The sequence below is a fragment of the Electrona antarctica genome (genome assembly GCF_951216825.1).
Source record: "Electrona antarctica genome assembly, contig: scaffold_218, whole genome shotgun sequence".
NCBI lineage: Eukaryota > Metazoa > Chordata > Actinopteri > Myctophiformes > Myctophidae > Electrona > Electrona antarctica.
This window is the reverse complement of record NW_027638286.1, coordinates 2,501-27,586: the sequence shown is the minus strand read 5'-3', so window position 1 is coordinate 27,586 and position 25,086 is coordinate 2,501. Positions and strand designations below refer to the sequence as shown.

The 25,086-nt window shown below is 41.2% G+C and overlaps 1 protein-coding gene and 1 long non-coding RNA gene across 2 annotated transcripts; one reads left to right on the top strand and one right to left on the bottom strand.

The window, feature by feature from the left end:
- Window positions 1–560: 560 nt before the first annotated feature.
- Window positions 561–2,231, bottom strand: LOC306918216. Its single transcript, XR_013789305.1, has 6 exons — window positions 2,069–2,231; window positions 1,813–1,890; window positions 1,506–1,617; window positions 1,207–1,288; window positions 912–1,046; window positions 561–647 (listed from the first exon to the last, which is right to left on the bottom strand). It is a non-coding gene; the product is annotated as an uncharacterized lncRNA (long non-coding RNA).
- A 318-nt stretch (window positions 2,232–2,549) lies between these two features.
- Window positions 2,550–16,349, top strand: LOC306918218 (iodotyrosine deiodinase-like; the record flags this gene model as incomplete). Its single annotated transcript, XM_079531091.1, has 4 exons — window positions 2,550–2,565; window positions 3,371–3,464; window positions 14,847–15,003; window positions 15,356–16,349. The coding sequence occupies 4 exons, from the start codon at window positions 2,550–2,552 to the stop codon at window positions 15,536–15,538; spliced, it is 450 nt and encodes a 149-aa protein (XP_079387217.1). The 3' UTR covers window positions 15,539–16,349.
- Between the last annotated feature and the right edge of the window lie 8,737 nt (window positions 16,350–25,086).

The following is a 25,086-nucleotide window of genomic DNA, read 5'->3' as shown; positions in this document are numbered from 1 at the left end:
AACACAAATACCACATTATGATCTCTAAATGTATTATATTAAGGCATCTCAAAAGGATGGTGATAGAAATTAGCAGACAAAATGTAAACTGTCAAACTAAATGGGGGTACTCTGACGAGCTAGCTATAGAGACAGGGAGACCCCTATTATTTAGCAAACACTACAGACATGATTACCATTTGAATAGAAAACCAACCTATTTAACAAAAAAATAACACAAATCACACCAATATTACATTTGTCAATATTTGGTCATTGTGCCATCTGTTATTTTTAACCGTATCAAATCAACACTAATCTACAATTTAGGCATTTAGCACACTTTATCAAGAGCGATTTACAGTAAGCAAGGTAAACATACATAGAATGCAGAGACAGTGAACTGGGTAGGGTCACAGCCATACATTTATACAAGGGGTTCTAGAGTTGTACTGTTGGGGGGGGGGGGGCTCTGTTGAAGATAAATAGGTAGATTAAGTACATACAGACAGCTCTTGGGGAATCTTTTGGCTGGCAGGAGGAGGCGTTGGAGGAGGCGTTGGATGCCTCCATCCTGTCCAGCCTCTGTCACCCCTGAAAAGCTCTCCTTGACGGTGCTGGACAACTCCTTGACGGCATCCACCCTTCTGGTGAGCTGTGTTACCGCTCTACAAATGTGAGGGGAAAATAAATAAGTTAGGATTGAATTACTGTTATTATTACAAGTTTATGTTCTGTGTTTCATTTTCCAACAAAATCACAATAACCTTGGTCAATAGGTAGCAGTGCAGGACCACAGGTCATAGCTGGGTCTCTTCGGGGTGTAGTGTCTTAAGCGCTTGCGTGTTCCCTCATAACCGAGAGGACATGTGAAAGAAAGCCACCAGGATAATGCACCGAATAACACGTGCGTGCGTGGCCAAAATTCTTACCATATTCAAGATCACGCCCCAGTCATGGTCCGAAAGAAACTGGATCATGGTAGACACCCTAGGATTCACACCAAGTCGTGATTTGTTTTGCTTTCCACTTTAGTGCCTTTCTCTGGGTTGATCAAGAACATGCATCTGCAGACACACAAGGACAATGAAGAAAATCTTTAGATTATAATACAGCCATGTAAAGAAAATAAACTAATGTAGATTATATAAAGCAATTAAAAAATAATAAAGACTGGAGGGTGGTGTATGTGTGTCTATGAAATGCGTACTGAATGTTTAAGCTTACTTGTTTTAAAAGCCCATATTCGAAGATCATGTTACTCAAAGGTTCCTGGTCTTTGGTCGTCTTCTCCACCATCTGGGTTGACCTGATAAAATAGAATTTCAAATTATTAATGTGTGTATATCTAAGTACTGTGTGTGTGTGTGTGTGTATATCTAAGTACTGTGTGTGTGTGTGTGTGTGTGTGTGTGTGTGTGTGTATATCTAAGTACTGTGTGTGTGTGTGTGTGTCCACGCACGCACACTCGCCGCGTGCGTGCGTGGACACGGTAAGATTCATGCGTGGACACTATGAATCTTACCATAATCAACAATCTCACTACTCATGGTCCGAGAGTGAATCAAGGTATACCTAGGATTCACAACTATAGATACGATGTGCTCTCCTTCTCTGGGTTGATGGAGAACAGACACCTGCGGAAATAGAATAAAAACAGTATTATATATATATATATATATATATATATATATATATATATATTATAAAACAAAGAAAAATATATTTTTAATTGAAGATGTTCATTTAAGGCAACTTCTAATGGAAAAGATTTAGATTAGGCAGTGCTACTTTCTTTTAGTGCAGGCTAAAGCAAACACAAAAATACACACCTCTCCAGAAACCCCAGGGTTGATGCCAGCGCTGATGGGTAGACGTTTTGCAGAAAACAGGACTCTCTGAATAAGAAACTAACAAAATAATAAAACAAGCATCATTAAGATTTTAAAACTGCTCATCACCATCAACATAAATGTATTGTATTTCAGGTTGAGGGAAATACAAGTTCAGCTGCATACAGTTGTGTTCTTCCTGCTTAGTTCTGCTTAGTTGCTTAGTCTGCTTAGTTCTTCCTAAGCAGGAACTCACATTCATAATTTCACCACAATCTTCCTGAATTCCCATTTGATGTTTCTCCGGTGTCCAAAGACTGCAACAGTTCCTCTGGGAAGTTGTGCCATGGTGCTATGAAGGTCTACACCCAATCAGGGCGTTGGAGCTGCAGGACCTTAGCCAACTTTTATTTCTGCCATTTCTGGAATTAAGGAAAAGTTACACCAGTTTTCAAAAGCAAAAATGGGCACAAACACTTATACACATCCCTTTGAGAAAACCTTAGCATAAAAAAAAGAAAAACATGAATACATGTCTGTAAACTCATTGGCAACTACAGATCACTGCAATTACTGGGATACATATCCTACATACACTCTCAAACATTCACTGACACCAACCAGACCTACCAACGGAGATTGTATTAACGGCAACACCAGTTTTGTATTTTGGCTACATAAAACACAGGCGCAAAGACTGCATAAGTATATAACACAAACACACTTTCAATAACAACATGGATAACCAGGCCTGTCAGCGATGATCATGCCAATAATGTCCTGCTACTAAGAGCAGAGGGAATTGAACACATTCAACTGACCACAACATTGCAAGAACTTTGTTTTGAGAAAACTTTTTTTTAATTTTCAAATTGGATGCCATAGCTTTTCTTGGCCTGAATGAAGGGATATGACAGACCATCTTATAACATTTTCATCACTGCATTTTCCACTAATGAACAGTCACAGACTCACATAACTTTTTATATATATAATTTCTATTTGACACCATAACTGGAAACTCCTTATTTTTGTCCCACTGGAAGCACCAATCCAACAAGTTGACTGCACAACAGATTTGACCTTGACAAAGGCCATTCAGTTATTTTCTTCTTGTTTTTCCTACTTTTCTATACTTTATCCTTCCCTCGCACCATGTGTTGCCTTAGGCCAGATGACCACCACAATCATCATAATGTGGTACCATTTTGATTTTGTCCATATCTCCCCTTAACTGTTAAGACACTATCCAATACCTTCCATAACACAAAAGGTCTCATGGAAGATTTGTGCCAATCCTATGCTTTCATGGTGCATCATTTGATGTCACAATATCATCAGCAACTGGTTGACACTCTGGAAACTTTCAAGCAATCACTAATAAACAAGGTGATAAAATATGAAATACTATTAGAAACTAACTAACTACTATAATATTTGCAATCGGAGGGGTAACCCAGTTAAAAATGGTAACCAAACATGTCAATGATCAGTCAGTCAGATCAGTATAAAGAATATGATGTCACTTCCTGAACTGCCACTCCCCTCACTGTGTCAGTCACTGAAGGCAGCATTCAGTGTTTGGTTGCAGCATGCTGCGTTGGCAATGTTGCTGCTTTGTACTCCACCCAAACTTCACATTATACTCAGCGGTGAGTAAAATTTATGAAATCCAGTGCAACTGTGCTCTATATAAAGGTTAATTTGATTATTTTACACTTCCCTATCGACCATCAGTGATGTAAATAGGTTTTGAAATGTCAATATGGTCTTCCAGAAGCACACAAGAAAGAACCCTATACAAAACCGCCACTAGACCTATTATCAGTATGCATCTAAAGTAACTCCAAATTACTGTACTGTCCTTGTATGTAACTCATCTGTACATTTAGAACTCATGGCAAAAGTGTGCAGTGTCAAAGTGTGCAGTGACACAGAGATCCTTCCAACCGCTTTTCTCTGAATTCCTGAATTTTATCAAAAATATTTCATGCACGAAAACAAATTCTACATTATCTAAGCACATGTTAACACGCACCAGGCTATAGGACATATCAGCTATATACAGTAGTACCTCAAAGACAAGCTAAAACAAAATGTGCTGGAGACAGTAAGTGACTATCGGATCTACAAGCTCACAATTCCATGCATTGAGCTTGTAGATCAGCTATTTTTTATTTGGCCCATGTTTGACCAGTTTATATGATGGTTTCTTGATTACTTTTGATGTAGTCTTTCCTTAAATTGTCACTCATCTGGGGACCCCGAAAAAATCAGACGGACCGGTTGAGAACCACTGCACTAATAATACTGTACATTCCTCTTTTTAATTGAAAGCAATGAAATTGCCAGAAATGCTCTCATAGTGCTATCTGGCATACAAAAATCAGTTACATAATCATGTGCACAACTGCAGTGCTAATTAGTCCATTAGTTATATTGAAAACAGCCACTGAGCGAAAAACCCAAGAATCCTTTGCCCGAATATGGTGATATCCTCCATATGGATACTCTCCGAATTCTTGAAATATACTCTTGTAATAGATTTCATGTTGGGAGAATATCAAACTCCAGCCATTGGACCAATTTTATTCTTGTTGCTGAACAAACACTCTATAGCAATGATTACTGTCACAATATAGAGCTACTTAAACTGTTACTGAACAAACACAGACTATACCAATGATTATCACAATATAGAGCTATGACACTTATTTCAACCAAAGAAAATCCTCTACACTACCTTTAATTAAGCAACATATTTTAAGTCTTTTCAAACGTGGCTCTGCAGCCAAATAGCCTACTTTTGGTTTGACATGAAAACATTGACAAAGGCAAACATTGACAAAGGCTGAAAACACTACAGTATGAAGTGCAAATGTAGCTGCAAACCAATAAATAAAAGCTTAGCATTACCTGTAATATCCATTCCATGCTACAGCTTCTGTGTGTGTCTGTCAACTGCTGAATGCAGGCAGGCTCCTCTCTGTTCAAAGGACAGCGTGTGCTCTTTCATGAGCCAATGGCTGCCTGCCACGTCACTGCCTAAACGTCACAGCCAATCAGATTTCGTCTTTTCAAAAACGCGGTGCACTATAGAGACACACGGGGACTACAAATTCCACGCCCCCAAATGAGACAGCGTCCCCACTTCTGGTCCGTTTCAACTGTGTACTGCAGCTGCCAATGCAATCCCTATGAGAGGCATCATAAAATACCCTTATTTCACTGGTTCATTACTGAGGCTGTAGCGATTTATTTTGTGTTCGAATAATGTGTCCCATATGTTTTATTTGTCCTTTTTAATGTCATATACCTGCCATCTCAATATACAACCCACAATGTACTATAATATACTCCATAAGATTGTAAAGACTGCTAGCATCGGATATATTGAAGTTTCCCTGACGTATGATTTGTACGTCACGCATTAATCCTTATAAATACCGCTAGATGCGGCATTCCCCAGCGACGGATCGAGCGACCACGACGAGCGTGACAGAGTCCAGCGTTGTAAACGGTTAAACGGCCGGTCTTCATCATGCCTAAAGTGTGCTGCGTTCCTCTTTGTAAAAACAACAAAGAAAAAAACCCAGACTTGATGTTTCATCAACTTCCAGCTGATCATGAAAAGAGACAGAAATGGCTGCACCCATCCACTAGTAAAAAATATGTGAAACCATCCAGAAGAAGTTTGTGAACTCCACAAGTGGTGGAAATTAAGTATTCAAGTGAAGCTTATGAAGGTATATGTCACAGTGAAAATAGCCTTGAAACTTATGATAGTCAGTCATGACGCAACTTCACCCTGTCTTTAGTGCCTTGCTACATTTACAACGTTTAAGTGTAGGCTACATAAGCGTTCAGATTTCAAATATAAAGTGCTCATCCCCGGAGCTACGGATGTTATACATTTGCACGTTTATTAGCACCCGTGTAGTCCTTATATTGTTCAATAAAAAGCATTTTTATCCGACGGCTGGCCAATTTCTATTTTTTTCGCTATATGCTTTCAATACGTGCCCTTATCGGTTGGGAGGTGTATTGCACTCATGCATTATTATAACCTTTATAGAAAATGGTCACCGATCGGATTAAAATGCATTTTCTTGAACAATACGGGATGCACGGCTGTTAATAGCCGCCCGTTCAAAATTCTAACATCCGTGTCCCCGGGGGTGAGGACTTTATAGGCTATTTGAAATCTGAACGTTTACAAATGCACATAACTTAGCCAGGCGCTCAAAACAAGGCAAGTCACGCCACGACGCACGTGAAGGACGAGCGTCATGTGAACCATTAATCTTATCCTACTGAATATGATATAGATTGACAATATCAAGAAGTCAGGCAAAATCATCTGAGGAGCATATGCTGCTATATAGGATTACACAGACTGAAATTGACTGCCTGAAAAGTAATTTATTATATTATTCTTCATGCATGAAGCTCCCAATTCCCGTGAAATTGCAATATATGGGCTATATAAATAAATACCCCATATATTGTAATATGTATTAAAACTGTAATACATAAGATAGATTCTAATTGATATTTTATTATCTATAAACCTGGAGAATCCACTAGATAGTTGACAATGGATATGTCACTCCTGGCCATTTAGTTGGGTAATTTTCCCAACTACTTTTAGGCAAATCATATGGACAAATTGATAATCCAACAAGTTTTATTTTTTCTTTGTATAAAGAATTCATATACGCCTGCATGTTCACACCATGCACCACAAATACGGATAATGTATCTTCAAACTCGGCGGCGCTTGGAACGTCACTTATAAGCGACAGGTAATCAGTCTGTCAACTCAGCTCTGCTCCGTTAACATTATGGGTAACTCATTCAAGTGGTAAATTAAATGTGAAACAAGTCATCTATTGAGAAAACAAAAAAATATGTTGACAAAGACACTTCATACATTTGGAAACATATTTTTATTCAAATCAATATAGTCTTCAGTTCATGTTGTATTATTTTAAAAGTAGGCTAACTACAGTGGAATTTCAATTGACTTCTATGGGCTGGCATGCAGTACACTGGTCTAACGGACCAGAAGTGGGGACGCTGTCTCATTTGGGGGCGTGGAATTTGTAGTCCCCGTGTGTCTCTATGGGTGAACTGAAGAGCTGCAATGCATTGTGGGATGTGTAGTTGATCTTTTAAGTGCTTTCCATTAACACTCCTTATGTCACATTTCTTCAGCAACTACAATGATGAATGCCTGATTTCTTTCACTTTCATTCACAATATAATATAATACAGATTGTTTGGGCCTTAAACTGATTATTTTCTTACAACCTATTAATGTATGTTGTCTGTATTGACTGTATGATGCAGTTTTTAAAAAAAAACTTATTTCAAGCAGTTTTTTTGTGTTTGATATTAAATTATATGGTTTATTATCAGGTGGGTTACACTCAGCAGTGGTTCTGGGGAGTTCCAGTTGTTCGGGGACCACCAGTGGTCCTTATAGGGGTTCCAGGTGGCCCCCAGCTAAATGATGGAGAGTTGGTTAAACCAAATGGACCCTTATAGATCTACGTAAAATGAAAAATGAAAGTTATGAGACCAATAACTGGTGCCTGGCACCCTCAGTTGCAAATTCTGCACCCTCATAGTTTAAATTTAAAAATTAGATTGACATTTGACAATTGACATTTTTATTTGCCTGCCTCAGTCATTTAATCCTGGAGCCAAGCATGGTGCGCGCGTGTGTCTGTGTGTGTGTGTGTGTATGTGATTGTAAAATCCATAATCTTTTCAAATGTGTGATAATGTGTGTGGGTGCCGCTACTACACACATTGGAAAGATTTAGCATAGACAACCAAGTATTAAAGAAGGTCTTTCCCCCTCCGTAAGGTTGCAAGATACCATCCTGGAATTTATACCCTCACATCAGTAAGCAGGAACTGGGGATGGCAATGACGGACCTGAAAGTCTGACGTGGCATATGCATGTCAAACTGGGGGTCCTTGAAAAAGGACAGACAGACAGACAGACAGTCTGTCTGTCTTTCTGTCTCGCTGTCTATCTCACTGTCTGTCTCGCTGATAGATAGATAGATAGATAGATAGATAGATAGATAGATAGATAGATAGATCAAACCCCTCTGGGCAGGTGGGAGACTGGCATGTTATATTATGATGGTGCCATTTACCAAAACACAGACAGGCACCATGCACATTTTGTAGGTGCCTGTGAATTATTTTGTAGTCCACTTCCAACTTTGTGTGGTCGATCATACGTCGATCTAACTACAGACAAATGAGCTGCAATGTTTTGGGAAGAATGTCCTGGAACACAGTTGAAAGATGAATTAATGCCAAGTGAAGTCATGTGAATCCTCAATGCCATTTGGGTCATGGTGTCATGACCTCCCGCTTTGCCCTCCACAAACGGCGAGGGAACTGTGCAGTTCACGTCATTTGACCAGTACAGTCCTCCTAATACCCTTTCACTTGCCATTCTTTATTATTTTTTAATAGAAACCCTTAAATGCTGCACCAGCTGACCTTTCTGAAATTTGTCTATATAGCAACTCTAGTCAGCTTTTGGTCATCATTTCTCACCAGCTTTGTTTAAACAGTAATTGACTAGAATGGTTATACATATGGAGATATTATTAACTGAAGTCGCACACGCACGCACACACACACACACACACACACACACACACACACACACACACACACACACACACACACACACACACACACACACACACTCAGACTTGCCTGATCAACAAAAGGTCCTTGGCCCATATGAAAAACGTGTCCTGCCTGAAAAAAAAGGATTTTTTAAAAATATTTAAAGGATTTATAATGCCAAAAAGGTTGCTTCAAAGCCTCTTGGGTGAATGTTGACCTTTAGGAGTGTCCTATGTCTTCTCGTTCGTCTCGGCCAGCCGATCGAAGATCTTTTTTCCGTTTGTCTCTACGATTTTTTGGGAATTTACTATTGATTTTAAGGACAGAAGGCTGCAAATGTTGAATCGGCTTAGTCCGAATGTCGTGTCTATTCCTTGATCGTGGACGCTTAGAAGTGTCGGAGAGACACGAGACCCATTTCATCGGATTTGGCATCCTTCAAATATGAAAAATGTGTCCTGCCTGAAAAAAAATGATTTTTTTTTAATATTTAAAGGATTTATAATGCCAAAAAGGTCGCTTCAAAGCCTCTTGGGTGAATGTTGGCCTTTAGGAGTGTCCGTTTGGGAGGAGACCTATGTCTTCTCGTTCGTCTCGGCCAGCCGATCGAAGATCTTTTTTCCGTTTGTCTCTACGATTTTTTGGGAATCTACTATTGATTTTAAGGACAGAAGGCCGCAAATGTTGAATCGGCTTAGTCCGAATGTCGTGTCTATTCCTTGATCGTGGACGCTTAGAAGTGTCGGAGAGACACGAGACCCATTTCATCGGATTTGGCATCCTTCAAATATGAAAAATGTGTCCTGCCTGAAAAAAAATGATTTTTTTAAAATATTTAAAGGATTTATAATGCCAAAAAGGTCACTTCAAAGCCTCTTGGGTGAATGTTGACCTTTAGGAGTGTCCGTTTGGGAGGAGACCTATGTTTTCTCGTCCGTCTCGGCCAGCCGATCGAAGATCTTTTTTCCGTTTGTCTCTACGATTTTTTGGGAATTTACTATTGATTTTAAGGACAGAAGGCCGCAAATGTTGAATCGGCTTAGTCCGAATGTCGTGTCTATTCCTTGATCGTGGACGCTTAGAAGTGTCGGAGAGACACGAGACCCATTTCATCGGATTTGGCATCCTTCAAATATGAAAAATGTGTCCTGCCTGAAAAAAAAGGATTTTTTTAAAATATTTAAACGATTTATAATGCCCAAAGGTCGCTTCAAAGTCTTGGGTGACTGTTGACCTTTAGGAGTGTCCGTTTGGGAGGAGACCTATATGTTTTCTCGTTCGTCTCGGCCAGCCGAATTGTATGCGCATAGCCTACTGTACAGATTAGGCAAGCAGGGCTCAGAGCATTATTGGTTCACAGTCCCTGATGGCTCATTGAAGTCAGTCAGAAGGAGATATTTTAAAATATGTCCCCTGCATGCTCATGGATGACTAAGACCCCTACACATTCTGTATCCGGCCGGTTGACAGGTCACTAAAGTCATGCCAGTGTGCCGTAAACCCCTTCAAACTGTTGAAGAGCTTCTACAGTTGGTGAAGAAGCCTGCATGTATGGGGGGGCTGAGGTGGACTCGGGAAACCTTGATGTTTAAATCCTCAGGCCTCTGAGCGTTATGGGCTCCCATGAGTCCCCGATTATATATTGCTCATTCAAGTCAGGCACAATACATAATGTAATTATCAAACAAATAGGTTATATGTTGTCCCATTCGCACTGTACTGTGTGTGTGTGTGTGTGTGTGTGTGTGTGTGTGTGTGTGTGTGTGTGTGTGTGTGTGTGTGTGTGTGTGTGTGTGTGTGTGTGTGTGTGTGTGTGTGTGTGTGTGTGTGTGTGTGTGTGTGTGTGTGTGTGTGTGTGTGTGACTTCAGTTAATAATATCTCCATATGTATAACCATTCTAGTCAATTACTGTTTAAACAAAGCTAGTGAGAAATGATGACCAAAAGCTGACTAGAGTTGCTATATAGACAAATTTAAGAAAAGGTCAGCTGGTGCAGCATTTAAGGGTTTCTATTAAAAATAATAAAGAATGGCAAGTGAAAGGGTATTAGGAGGACTGTACTGGTCAAATGACGTGAACTGCACAGTTCCCTCGCCGTTTGTGGAGGGCAAAGCGGGAGGTCACTCATGACACCATGACCCAAATGGCATTGAGGATTCACATGACTTCACTTTGTCAATGTTTTCATTAATTCATCTTTCAACTGTCTTCCAGGACATTCTTCCCAAAACATTGCAGCTCATTTGTCTGTAGTTAGTATGATCGACCACACAGAGTTGGAAGTGGACTACAAAATAATTCACAGGCACCTACAAAATGTGCATGGTGCCTGTCTGTGTTTTGGTAAATGGCACCATCATAATATAACATGCCAGTATCCCACCTGCCCAGACGGGTTTGAAAATATCGTGGCAGCGAGACAGACAGACATACAGTCTGTCTGTCTGTCTGTCTGTCTGTCTGTCTGTCTGTCTGTCTGTCTGTCTGTCTGTCTGAATCAAAGTTAAGTTATCACCTCCTAAGATAAGCAAAATGCAAGAAAACTGAATGTAGGCATATGTATGTGTGTGTGTGTGGGTGGGTGGTAGGGGGTGGGGGGATAGGATACAAGCTAACAGTAGAATAGCAAAATAATTTTGAGATAAAAGTGTAAATATAACTACAACTGTGTCAATGGTTATTGAGTGGGGGACAGGGAAATCTGCCGATCTACAAGCTCACAAAGCGTCGCAATGAAATAGGTTGAGAGTTTGTAAATCAACTGTTTCCGGTGGGCGTTACTTTACCAGGGGCCGCGCGGCGTCATGCAAGTGCACTGCACACACAGACACAAACAGCAAACAGTAAACACAGACGCACGTGGAGCCTTGGGCGTTTTACCGTTTATTTTACAAACTTTAGGCCTACATTAAATTATTATTAGCACTCTCTCTCGTCTCTCTCCGACGAACACTCCTTTCGTCCGTTTTACCCTACGTGGCACGTACAGTAGCCAGTGTGCATGCTGTACTTCAAAGTAGCATTTTCTACAGCAAGACAGGAATCTGTTAATGTGTTGGTAAGGTAACACTACCTTCAGCAAGATATGTTTAACGGTACACAAATGTTTTTGTCCGTGCACCCCCTGTGCACCCCCCTGTACTGTCCGTGCACCCAATGCACTGAAAGACATGCCATCTGCTGTATACTCCTGCAGCTGCTCTATACATCTCCTTACAACAGTGTTGCAGATTTGGCTGTTTGTGTTAAATATCACCATAAATCCACCATTACCCTTTTCATGTCACGCACCCCATAGAGCAGTGGTTCCCAAATGTTTTCATGTCAAGGACCCCCAAATTGACATTTATTAGCCCGCGGACTCCAATTTGAAAAGATATGTCAGGAACTCCCATAAGAGAAGATATGTACGGCTCTAACAGACCCCCCATTTAATGGCATTTCCATCTCTGGGACCCCAATTTATATTGTAAAATCAATGTTAATTGAGAGTGTACACATGGTTCCAATTGTACACTCAGAGTTATAGACCAATAAGGGTCCATTTGGTTCCAAACTATCATTTAGCTGGGGACCCCACGGAACTCCCTCAAGGACCCCTGGGGGTCCCCAGACCCCACTTTGGGAACCACAAGGGGTGCACGCACCATAGTTTAACCCCTGGTTTAACCTATGTAATTGTTGGGCAGAATGCCCCCCCAACAACCTTTACACAATAGAGTGCCATCCCCCTTTTGTTTTTGAAAAATCGTGGAAATGTGTTATTTGGAACACATGACAAAAATAAGATGTAGCTGCTGGTATCCTTATAGTATTGTTACTGTCGGGAGGTACCACCCAACTCTATTTTGGAGGTTTCAAATCAATGCTATTAACACACAATGAAATCGTAAAAGGTGCTTTGAACTAAACCTCTTAACTCAATTGGAAACTCAAACTGTCTGTTAAAACAGCTAACTCTACCACCTCTCATGCAAGTAAGTGGCAATATATACATTCCAACTAAGGCAGTATTGCTTTGTTTAAAAAATAATGTTTTCTTCATTTTCTGAAAGAAATAACAGTGGTTTCTTCCTGACAGCAGAGATGTATGTCCTTGTGATGTATAGTGGGTTTGTATTTGATAACATTTGGCAAATCAAAGAACTCAGGTCAATCAGCTCTGTATTCTACAGAAAATCCAGTGACTTCCAACATGTCAATGTTCATGAACTAGAACTACCAAGTACCAATATCAGTAAAATATCTCACTCAAAACAGGCCCAATGGTTATATGGTGCATAATAGAACAAACTCAGGATATGCATCAGAAATGTCCGTATTCTAGAAGAATCCTAAAACCGGAAATTAGGGATTCTTGCTATTTTCGCCCTCAGGTCATCTTCGGAACACATACATGACAAAAATAAAATTACGCTCATATCCTAGTACAATATATTGTCTTCAGGGTGTATATTGAGTTCATATTTTACATAATATGCCGCATATCAACAAACTCAGGATATGCATCAGAAATGTCCGTATTCTAGAAGAATCCTAAAACCGGAAATTAGGGATTCTTGCTATTTTCGCCCTCAGGTCATCTTCGGAACACATACATGACAAAAATAAAATTACGCTCATATCCTAGTACAATATATTGTCTTCAGGGTGTATATTGAGTTCATATTTTACATAATATGCCGCATATCAACAAACTCAGGATATGCATAAGAAATGTCCGTATTCTAGAAGAATCCTAAAACCGGAAATTAGGGATTCTTGCTATTTTCGCCCTCAGGTCATTTTCGGAACACATACATGACCAAAATAAAATTACGCTCATATCCTAGTACAATATATTGTCTTCAGGGTGTATATTGAGTTCATATTTTACATAATATGTCGCATATCAACAAACTCAGGATATGCATAAGAAATGTCCGTATTCTAGAAGAATCCTAAAACCGGAAATTAGGGATTCTTGCTATTTTCGCCCTCAGGTCATTTTCGGAACAGATACATGACAAAAATAAAATTACGCTCATATCCTCGTACAATATATTGTCTTCAGGGTGTATATTGAGTTCATATTTTACATAATATGCCGCGTATCAACAAACTCAGGATATGCATAAGAAATGTCCGTATTCTAGAAGAATCCTAAAACCGGAAATTAGGGATTCTTGCTATTTTCGCCCTCAGGTCATTTTCGGAACACATACATGACCAAAATAAAATTACGCTCATATCCTAGTACAATATATTGTCTTCAGGGTGTATATTGAGTTCATATTTTACATAATATGCCGCATATCAACAAACTCAGGATATGCATAAGAAATGTCCGTATTCTAGAAGAATCCTAAAACCGGAAATTAGGGATTCTTGCTATTTTCGCCCTCAGGTCATCTTCGGAACACATACATGACAAAAATAAAATTACGCTCATATCCTAGTACAATATATTGTCTTCAGGGTGTATATTGAGTTCATATTTTACATAATATGCCGCATTTCAACAAACTCAGGATATGCATAAGAAATGTCCGTATTCTAGAAGAATCCTAAAACCGGAAATTAGGGATTCTTGCTATTTTCGCCCTCAGGTCATTTTCGGAACAGATACATGACAAACAGGTCATTTTCGGAACAGATACATGACAAAAATAAAATTACGCTCATATCCTAGTACAATATATTGTCTTCAGGGTGTATATTGAGTTCATATTTTACATAATATGCCGCATATCAACAAAACTCAGGATATGCATCAGAAATGTCCGTATTCTAGAAGAATCCTAAAACCGGAATTTAGGGATTCTTGCTCTTTTCGCCCAGTGTGGTCTCTAAACTATACCTCCCCCTGGCCAGCCGGGGCGCCTGATGGAGGGGAAAGGAACTGGTTGGAATAACGTGTTCCTTCCACGCGCTACGTCCAACCAGGGAAACTCCCCCCTGTCAGGTGTAAAGGAGCAACTTGGACACTCAGGCATGAAGGAAGCATGAGTTCATGTCCGTTGCTCTCCCCAGGTTGGCGGAGGGTGTGTAGAGCCCAGGATCACATTAGATAATTGACACAGGGGTGGAAAATGGGCTACAAATTGTGGGATAAAAATTATTTTAAAAAAAGAATGGTGAATGTTAGTGTTCGGTGGCCGAACGGATTGTGGAGCGGTCTTGATACCGGAAGGTCGCCAGTTCGAATCAGCGGTCGGACACGTTAAAATTACCACCGCTGAAGTGCCCTTGAACAAGGCATTGAACCACTACGATGAAATGTTCTATGAGCAGGGCCTGGCTGGAAACAAGTTCTTGAGCTTAGCCCAGATACCCTGGGTAAATATAGTAATCATTTCATTTAATTTCATTTTTTGTCGCCCCCTGCAGGACCAACTGGGTGAAGGAGTATCTGGACGCGGCTCCGTATCTCATCCTGATCTTCAAGCAGACGTTTGGAACGCTGCGCGACGGCCGGAAGAAGACCCACTATTACAACGAGATCAGCGTCTCCATCGGCTGTGGCATCCTATTGGCTGCTCTGCAGGTCATTATCATAATTAACACAATGAATATTCATCACTATTATATGTGGCATACCTATTGGCTGCTCTGCAGGTCATTATAGTAAACTCATTCTGGGCGGGAACATAATGAATATTCATCACAATTATAATGATCAGCTGTGGCATTCTATTGGCTGCACTGCAGGTAAACATTCTGCAATTCTGAAATGTTTTAACCAATCAGAACGCAGGCTTGGTAACTCCACCCCTCTGAACTGTTTTATCCAATGAGAACACTCCTCTGAACAGTTTTATCCACACAGAACGTAGGATTGGTGACGGTGACTGTTTTAACCAATCAGAACACTCCTCTGAACTGTCTCGTCCAATCAGAACGTAGGATTGGTGACGGTGACCTCCACCCCGTTGAACTGCGGTCCTCAGCTCAGAGCGCTGCTCCACAGGCCGGCCAATGAGAAGCTCCTGATGCTACTTCCTGTCGGATACCCCGCCCCCGACGCCACCGTGCCCGACCTGAGACGCAAGCCGCTCGATGACATCATGGTTCACGTGTGACATCATCAACCTGAGAGGCCTCGATGACATCATGGTTCACGTGTGACATCATCAACCTGAGAGGCCTCGGTGACATCATGGTTCACGTGTGACATCATCAAACCACACCGTGATGACATCATCAAGCCCCTTGTGACGTCATGGTCCATGTGTGACATCATCAAACCACATGGTGACATGACATCATCGAACAGTCTTGGAAAGTGATTGATTGATTGATTGATTGATTGATTGATTGATTGATTGAATAGTTTATTGAACATAAATAGATAGCACCAAAAACAAAGTCCATGCGGTCTTAATTGTTTCCATTTAGGACCTACGCAATCAATTCATAGACACAACATGAACAGCAGAAGTCAATATCATCAGTAACAACAAAGAAAGATATATTTTTATAACCTCCCTTTTTATAATCCAGAGAATTGCCTCATAGAGAATATTTTTCCTCCGGTGAAAAAAAATCCCTTTCTGGCCAAAAAGTACCATTTATACATGTGGTGGGGGGCTCAGAGTGCGTCCACTAAGGAAAGTAGGCTTTCTAATGACACAACCCGCCTTTGTTTTGGTGAGTAGCAAAAACGTTCTTTTAAAATATGCTAAAGAGGAGAGGCTGGTCTGATTTAAAACTGAAAGTCCCATAGCCTTATACTGCAGGGCAGAATCGTAGAAGCAGTAGAAGGCTATGGACCAGAGCTAATTGCGGCCCCTAGATGTGTCACAGAGACTACATTGTTTGGGGGGAGCGTTCTACCCATTGCTGGTTGTCTGAATACCAAAAACAAACACAAAAGAAAGTCATTGAAATTTTGACATATTATTGCTTATAGCAGCTATAAGTAAATTAATGTGGATGTTCCCCGAGCTAATTATTGTCTATATTTTAGTTGTTTTGAGTGTTGCAGCCACTCACTCCAATGGACATCAATGTGTGTCCCTATGTCTGTTTATTTTAACCATAATGTTTTGTCCATCCTGGATTTTTTGGCTGTGAAAAATAAAAACGTTAAATCAACATACAGCTCCTGAACCGTACATCCGACAGAAACCATATTATGTTTGTCTTTGGGTGATGACTTGATTTATATGAAGATTTGCCATGGTTCCATCATGTAGCGCATTAACCCGTTTTGGTGTTTTAAGCATTATGTTATGCTTTAGCTGTTGAAAAATAGCAGATCTACAAGCTCGAGCTATTTTTGAAAAATCGTGAAAGTCTTTGAATATAATTATATTCTTTCAGAGCGAACATTTTTAACTCAAATCTTTGCTTCTGGGGGGGGGTCCCTGGAACAACATATTGTCAGATGGGGGTCGGCGGCCGATTACAGATAAAATTGGGGGTACTTGACGTGAAAATGTTTGAGAACGACTGACATAAAAAAGGGTTTGAGGTAGGTTGTCGTTCGGACCAATGCTCCGTCGGACGAAACACATGAACCCAAAAGGCAGAACATGAGGTAGGTTGTCGTTCGGACCAATGCTCCGTCGGACGAAACACATGAACCCAAAAGGCAGAACATAATTATGCATAATATCAATTTATTTCTATATAAAAAGCAGTAAATGACATGTGAAACATTCAAATTATAGGCAGAGTGACTATTTTACGTCATGATGTACAATAAGAGCGCCCCTCACTTCACATGGATGTGTTTTTTTTTTACTTTTTACTTGCATGCTTAAGACGTTTCCTTTCCCAGTTGAAAACTATGTTTTTGTTAAAGTCATGTAAATACTAGCATTTTATTTTAACAATGAGAACATCAGAGGAAGCTCTCTTAATAGTTGTTCTTCCATTCGGAGGACCCTGGAGGTCCACTTTCACAACCTACATGGTAGTTGTTCTTCCATTCGGAGGACCCTGGAGGTCCACTTTCACAACCCACATGCCTACTATCAGCGTGAGATGAGTGTTGAGTCACAACCATTAAACAACGACGTTCTGAAAACACAATAACAAGCCAACCAGTGATGATATTGTTGAGACTTGGCAGCCTGGCAGGCATTGATGTGTGCACGTTCTGCCATATTTACTTTGTGGAACAACGGTGTCGACTTGTGTGCCGGAAACAGACGATCCACAAGCTCACGGCGCATCGCCCAACCGTTCTGAACTTCAGAAGCATGCCACATTCGGGGCGCAACACCGACATCTTAAGTTAACTTTATTGGTGAGGCGGGTTAGAAGAGCGGGTTAAATAAAGCAATGACGCATAATGGGATTTAACTTGTCCTCCTGCGAGGAAGTTTGGTAATCACGCGCCTACCGTGATGTGGTAGGTACGTGATGCTATTTACATTCACCGACGTTGTTGTCCAAAAAGACGACATTTTCTAATTATCAAGAAATCTTTTGCGGGCCGGTCAGAGTCAGCCAGTACAATGCCCAGGTCTGTTCTATGATGTCACTGAGCATCATGAAGGTACTGAAAGACCCGCCCACCTCAGACATCAGCAACATTATGATGTCACTGAGCATATACTGAAAGACCCGCCCACCTCAGACATCAGCAACATTATGATGTCACTGAGCATCATGAAGGTACTGAAAGACCCGCCCACCTCAGACATCAGCAACATTATGATGTCACTGAGCATCATGAAGGTACTGAAAGACCCGCCCACCTCAGACATCAGCAACATTATGATGTCACTGAGCATCATGAAGGCACTGAAAGACCCGCCCACCTCAGACATCAGTAACATTATGATGTCACTGAGCATCATGAAGGTACTGAAAGACCCGCCCACCTCAGACATCAGCAACATTATGATGTCACTGAGCATCATGAAGGTAATGAAAGACCCGCCCACCTCAGACATCAGCAACATTATGATGTCACTGAGCATCATGAAGGTACTGAAAGACCCGCCCACCTCAGACATCAGTAACATTATGATGTCACTGAGCATCATGAAGGTACTGAAAGACCCGCCCAGCTCAGACATCAGCAACATTATGATGTCACTGAGCATCATGAAGGTAATGAAAGACCCGCCCACCTCAGACATCAGCAACATTATGATGTCACTGAGCATCATGAAGGTAATGAAAGACCCGCCCACCTCAGACATCATTATGATGTCACTGAGCATCATGAAGGTACTTAAAGACCCGCCCATCTCTGACATCATTATGATGTCACTGAGCATCATGAAGGTACTTAAAGACCCGCCCATCTCTGACATCATTATGATGTCACTGAGCATCATGAAGGTACTTAAAGACCCGCCCATCTCTGACATCATTATGATGTCACTGAGCATCATGAAGGTACTTAAAGACCCGCCCATCTCTGACATCATTATGATGTCACTGAGCATCATGAAGGTACTTAAAGACCCGCCCATCTCTGACATCATTATGATGTCACTGAGCATCATGAAGGTACTTAAAGACCCGCCCATCTCTGACATCATTATGATGTCACTGAGCATCATGAAGGTACTTAAAGACCCGCCCATCTCATTTATATTTTATATACGATAAGTCACTGTTTCCTCAAACATCATTTATATTTTGTATACGATAAGTCACTGTTTCCTCAAACATGTGTTTGGGTCGCGAGTAATTAACTCCTTTTTTAGTTCTGGGTGCCTGCCATGCAATGGCAGAAACACAGGTTGAAATCTAAAACGCATACTTAGTAATTCTGGGTGCCTGCCATGCAATGGCAGAAACACAGGTTGAAATCTAAAACGCATACTTAACTAGAAACAAATTTCAGGAAATTTGACTGGGTGCCTGCAGCTCGCCAAGTCTGTGCAGCATTTGAGCCACGGACCACCATTTGATGACATTTAGCCTCTCAGACCCTGTAAGGGTCCATTTGGTTGACTTTCAATGGGGTATTTTGTCTAAGTTTATTGCACATTACGTTGCCACCAACATTCTAATGCTAACATGCTATCATGCTAATACTAACATGCTAATGCTAACATGCTAATGCTAACATGCTAACATGCTAACATGCTAATGCTAACATGCTAATGCTAATATGCTAATGCTAACATGCTAATGCTAACATGCTAATGCTAACATGCTAATGCTAACATGCTAACATGCTAATGCTAACATGCTAATGCTAACATGCTAATGCGAACATGCTAACATGCTAATGCTAACATGGTAACATGCTAACATGCTAATGCTAATGCTAACATGCTAATGCTAACATGCTAAAGCTAACATGCTAACATGTTAACATGCTAATGCTAACATGCTAACATGCTAATGCTAACATGCTAATGCTAACATGCTAACATGCTAATGCTAACATGCTAACATGCTAATGCTAACATGCTAATGCTAACATGGTAACATGCTAATGCTAACATGCTAATGCTAACATGGTAACATGCTAACATGCTAATGCTAACATGGTAACATGCTAACATGCTAATGCTAACATGCTAATGCTAACATGCTAATGCTAACATGCTAACATGCTAATGCTAACATGCTAATGCTAACATGCTAATGCTAACATGCTAACATGCTAATGCTAACATGCTAACATGCTAATGCTAACATGCTAATGCTAATATGCTAATGCTAACATGCTAAAATGCTAATGCTAACATGCTAATGCTAATATGCTAACATGCTAATGCTAACATGCTAATGCTAACATGCTAATGCTAACATGCTAAAATGCTAACATGCTAATGCTAACATGCTAATGCTAACATGCTAATGCTAACATGATAACATGCTAATGCTAACATGCTAATGCTAACATGCTAACATGCTAACATGCTAATGCTAACATGCTAATGCTAACATGCTAATGCTAACATGCTAACATGCTAATGCTAACATGCTAACATGCTAATGCTAACATGCTAATGCTAATATGCTAATGCTAACATGCTAAAATGCTAATGCTAACATGCTAATGCTAATATGCTAACATGCTAATGCTAACATGCTAATGCTAACATGCTAATGCTAACATGCTAAAATGCTAACATGCTAATGCTAACATGCTAATGCTAACATGCTAATGCTAACATGCTAACATGTTAATGCTAACATGCTAATGCTAACATGCTAAAATGCTAACATGCTAATGCTAACATGCTAACATACTAATGCTAACATGCTAATGCTAACATGCTAATATGCTAATGCTAACATGCTAACATGCTAATGCTAACATGCTAACATGCTAATGCTAACATGCTAATGCTAACATGCTAATGCTAACATGCTAAGGGGTCCATTTGGTTTCGCTCAGGGGGGCGGCCCGGTTCTGGCGAGCCGCCCCGCGTCCGAAACGGTTGAGAAATGACAGAGTTACGTGTTTCCCCGAATTTCTCTATTGACTTTCAATGTGTGTGTGTGCGTGCACATGTGTGCATGTGCGTGCATGTGCGTGTGTACGCGCGTGTGTGAGAGTTGGTCAGGTGACCTTGAATCATTAACAAAGTATCATTTTCACCTGGGCTAGTCTATGCAATGCAAACAGTATTGAAAGGTAAAAGCACACTGACTCTCTATGAGAGAGCGTATGTCCGAACAAATTGCTCTATCGCAAAAAGTAAAAGTCGAATGCGATTTTTGTTTTCGCCGTGGGTGACCCGAGGCATTGAGGTACGCCGTGTGCGACCGTGGTATTGGTACGATAAAAAACGTGGTTATAAGAGCGAGTTAAGAATTGTGCTTGTGATGAAAAAATTGCTGACTCATTCAGGTATTTAACATGGAGTTTATGACACATTATGATGGTACACCTGTCGCTTTCAGGGCTGTAGTTCACGTACTGTATGTATCTGGGCTATGGTTGTGACATTGGGTGAAAGAGGACGAGTGTGGCTACAAAATTACCGAAACCCATGCGTGTAAAGTGAATATTTTGGCCGTGAGGACGATTTGTTCGGAGAATTTCGGTATAGTCTTCACATTGGCTTCTCACTCTGATCCGCTCTCTCTCTGGGCGTGCGACACTTATTGCTCAGACCACACACACTTTGAACTGCGATAGCAGGCAAACCGTGCAACGTATTCGAATTCCGTCTGAACCACGACAAAGTCGATGGCCTCGTGTGCTGTTTGACGTTTAAATCGTGTTTCTACGTACCAGTATGCCAGAGCAATGTGGCTCCAAAGTAACGTGTCGTTTTCTGTTTTTACCCGCGTCTCCCCATCGACTTTGAATGGGGCATTTTTCGCGTTGTTTATTGCGAATTACGTCGGCACGGTAACACGAATCGGAAAGAAAAGCACAAGCACACCATTCCCGGCCGAGCCGCACGTTTTGATGTATATATTGCGGGGCTTTGGCAAACCGTGCGGCCGGCCATAGACGTCGAAGTTTCGCGTATTGATTATAATAATTACGATTAAGTATGCGTTTTAGATTTCAACCTGTGTTTCTGCCATTGCATGGCAGGCACCCAGAATTATAATCACCAATACGCGAAACTTCGACGTCTATGGCCGGCCGCACGGTTTGCCAAAGCCCCGCAATATATACATCAAAACGTGCGGCTCGGCCGGGAATGGTGTGCTTGTGCTTTTCTTTCCGATTCGCGTTACCGTTCCGACGTAATTCGCAATAAACGACGCGAAAAATGCCCCATTCAAAGTCGATGGAGAAACGCGTGGAAAAACAGAAAACGACACGTTACTTTGGAGCCACATTGCTCTGGCATACTGGTACGTAGAAACACGATTTAAACGTCAAACAGCACACGAGGCCATCGACTTTGTGGTGGTTCAGACGGAATTCGAATACGTTGCACGGTTTGCCCGCTATCGCAGTTCAAAGTGTGTGTGGTCTGAGCAATATTCTCGACTCAGAGTGTCGCACGCCCAGAGAGAGAGCGGATCAGAGTGAGAAGCCAATGTGAAGACTATACCGAAATTCTCCGAACAAATCGTCCTCACGGCCAAAATATTCACTTTACACGCATGGGTTTCGGTAGTTTTGTAGCCCCACTCGTCCTCTTTCACCCAATGTCACAACCATAGCCCAGATACATACAGTACGTGAACTACAGCCCTGAAAGCGACAGGTGTACCATCATAATGTGTCATAAACTCCATGTTAAATACCTGAATGAGTCAGCAATTTTTTCATCACAAGCACAATTCTTAACTCGCTCTTATAACCACGTTTTTTATCGTACCAATACCACGATCGCACACGGCGTACCTCAATGCATCGGGTCACTCACGGTGAAAACAAAAATCGCATTCGACTTTTACTTTTTGCGATAGAGCAATTTGTTCGGACATACGTTCTCTCATAGAGAGTCAGTGGGCTTTTAACTTGCAATACTGTTTGCATTTGCATAGACTAGCCCAGGTGAAAATGATACTTTGTTAATGATTCAAGGTCACCTGACCAACTCTCACACACGCGCGCACACATGCACATGCACGCACATGCACACATGTGCACGCACACACACATTGAAAGTCAATAGAGAAATTCGGGGAAACACGTAACTCTGTCATTTCTCAACCGTTTCGGATGCGGGGCGGCTCGCCAGAACCGGGCCGCCCCCCTGAGCGAAACCAAATGGACCCCTTAGCATGTTAGCATTAGCATGTTAGCATTAGCATGTTAGCATTAGCATGTTAGCATGTTAGCATTAGCATGTTAGCATGTTAGCATGTTAGCATTAGCATGTTAGCATGTTTTCATTAGCATGTTAGCATTAGCATATTAGCATGTTAGCATTAGCATGTTAGCATTAGCATGTTAGCATTAGCATGTTAGCATTAGCATGTTAGCATGTTAGCATTAGCATGTTAGCATTAGCATGTTAGCATTAGCATTAGCATATTAGCATGTTAGCATTAGCATATTAGCATTAGCATGTTAGCATTAGCATTTTAGCATGTTAGCATGTTAGCATTAGCATGTTAGCATTAGCATGTTAATATTAGCATGTTAGCATGTTAGCATTAGAATGTTGGTGGCAACGTAATGTGCAATAAACTTAGACAAAATACCCCGTTGAAAGTCAACCAAATGGACCCTTACAGGGTCTGAGAGGCTAAATGTCATCAAATGGTGGTCCGTGGCTCAAATGCTGCACAGACTTGGCGAGCTGTAGGCACCCAGTCAAATTTCCTGAAATTTGTTTCTAGTTATTATAATCACCAATACGCGAAACTTCGACGTCTACGGCCGGCCGCACGGTTTGCCAAAGCCCCGCAATATATACATCAAAACGTGCGGCTCGGCCGGGAATGGTGTGCTTGTGCTTTTCTTTCCGATTCGTGTTACCGTGCCGACGTAATTCGCAATAAACGACGCGAAAAATGCCCCATTCAAAGTCGATGGGGAGACGCGGGTAAAAACAGAAAACGACACGTTACTTTGGAGCCACATTGCTCTGGCATACTGGTACGTAGAAACACAATTTAAACGTCAAACAGCACACAAGGCCATCGACTTTGTGGTGGTTCAGACGGAATTCGAATACGTTGCACGGTTTGCCCGCTATCGCAGTTCAAAGTGTGTGTGGTCTGAGCAATATTCTCGACTCAGAGTGTCGCACGCCCAGAGAGAGAGCGGATCAGAGTGAGAAGCCAATGTGAAGACTATACCGAAATTCTCCGAACAAATCGTCCTCACGGCCAAAATATTCACTTTACACGCATGGGTTTCGGTAGTTTTGTAGCCCCACTCGTCCTCTTTCACCCAATGTCACAACCAAAGCCCAGATACATACAGTACGTGAACTACAGCCCTGAAAGCGACAGGTGTACCATCATAATGTGTCATAAACTCCATGTTAAATACCTGAATGAGTCAGCAATTTTTTCATCACAAGCACAATTCTTAACTTGCTCTTATAACCACGTTTTTTATCGTACCAATACCACGATCGCACACGGCGTACCTCAATGCCTCGGGTCACTCACGGCGAAAACAAAAATCGCATTCGACTTTTACTTTTTGCGACAGAGCAATTTGTTCGGACATACGTTCTCTCATAGAGTCACTGTGCTTTTAACTTTCAATACTGTTTGCGTTTGCATAGACTAGCCCAGGTGAAAATGATACTTTGTTAATGGTTCAAGGTCACCTGACCAACTCTCACACACGCGCGCACACACGCACATGCACGCACATGCACACATGTGCACGCACACACACACACATTGAAAGTCAATAGAGAAATTCGGGGAAACACGTAACTCTGTCATTTCTCAACCGTTTCGGACTCGGGCGGCTCGCCAGAACCGGGCCGCCCCCCTGAGCGAAACCAAATGGACCCCTTAGCATGTTAGCATTAGCATGTTAGCATGTTAGCATTAGCATGTTAGCATGTTAGCATTAGCATGTTAGCATGTTAGCATTAGCATGTTAGCATGTTAGCATTAACATGTTAGCATTAGCATGTTAGCATGTTAGCATATTAGCATGTTAGCATTAGCATGTTAGCATGATAGCATGTTAGCATGTTAGCATTAGCATGTTAGCATTAGCATGTTAGCATTAGCATATTAGTATTAGCATGTTAGCATGTTAGCATTAGCATTTTAGCATGTTAGCATTAGCATGTTAACATTAGCATGTTAG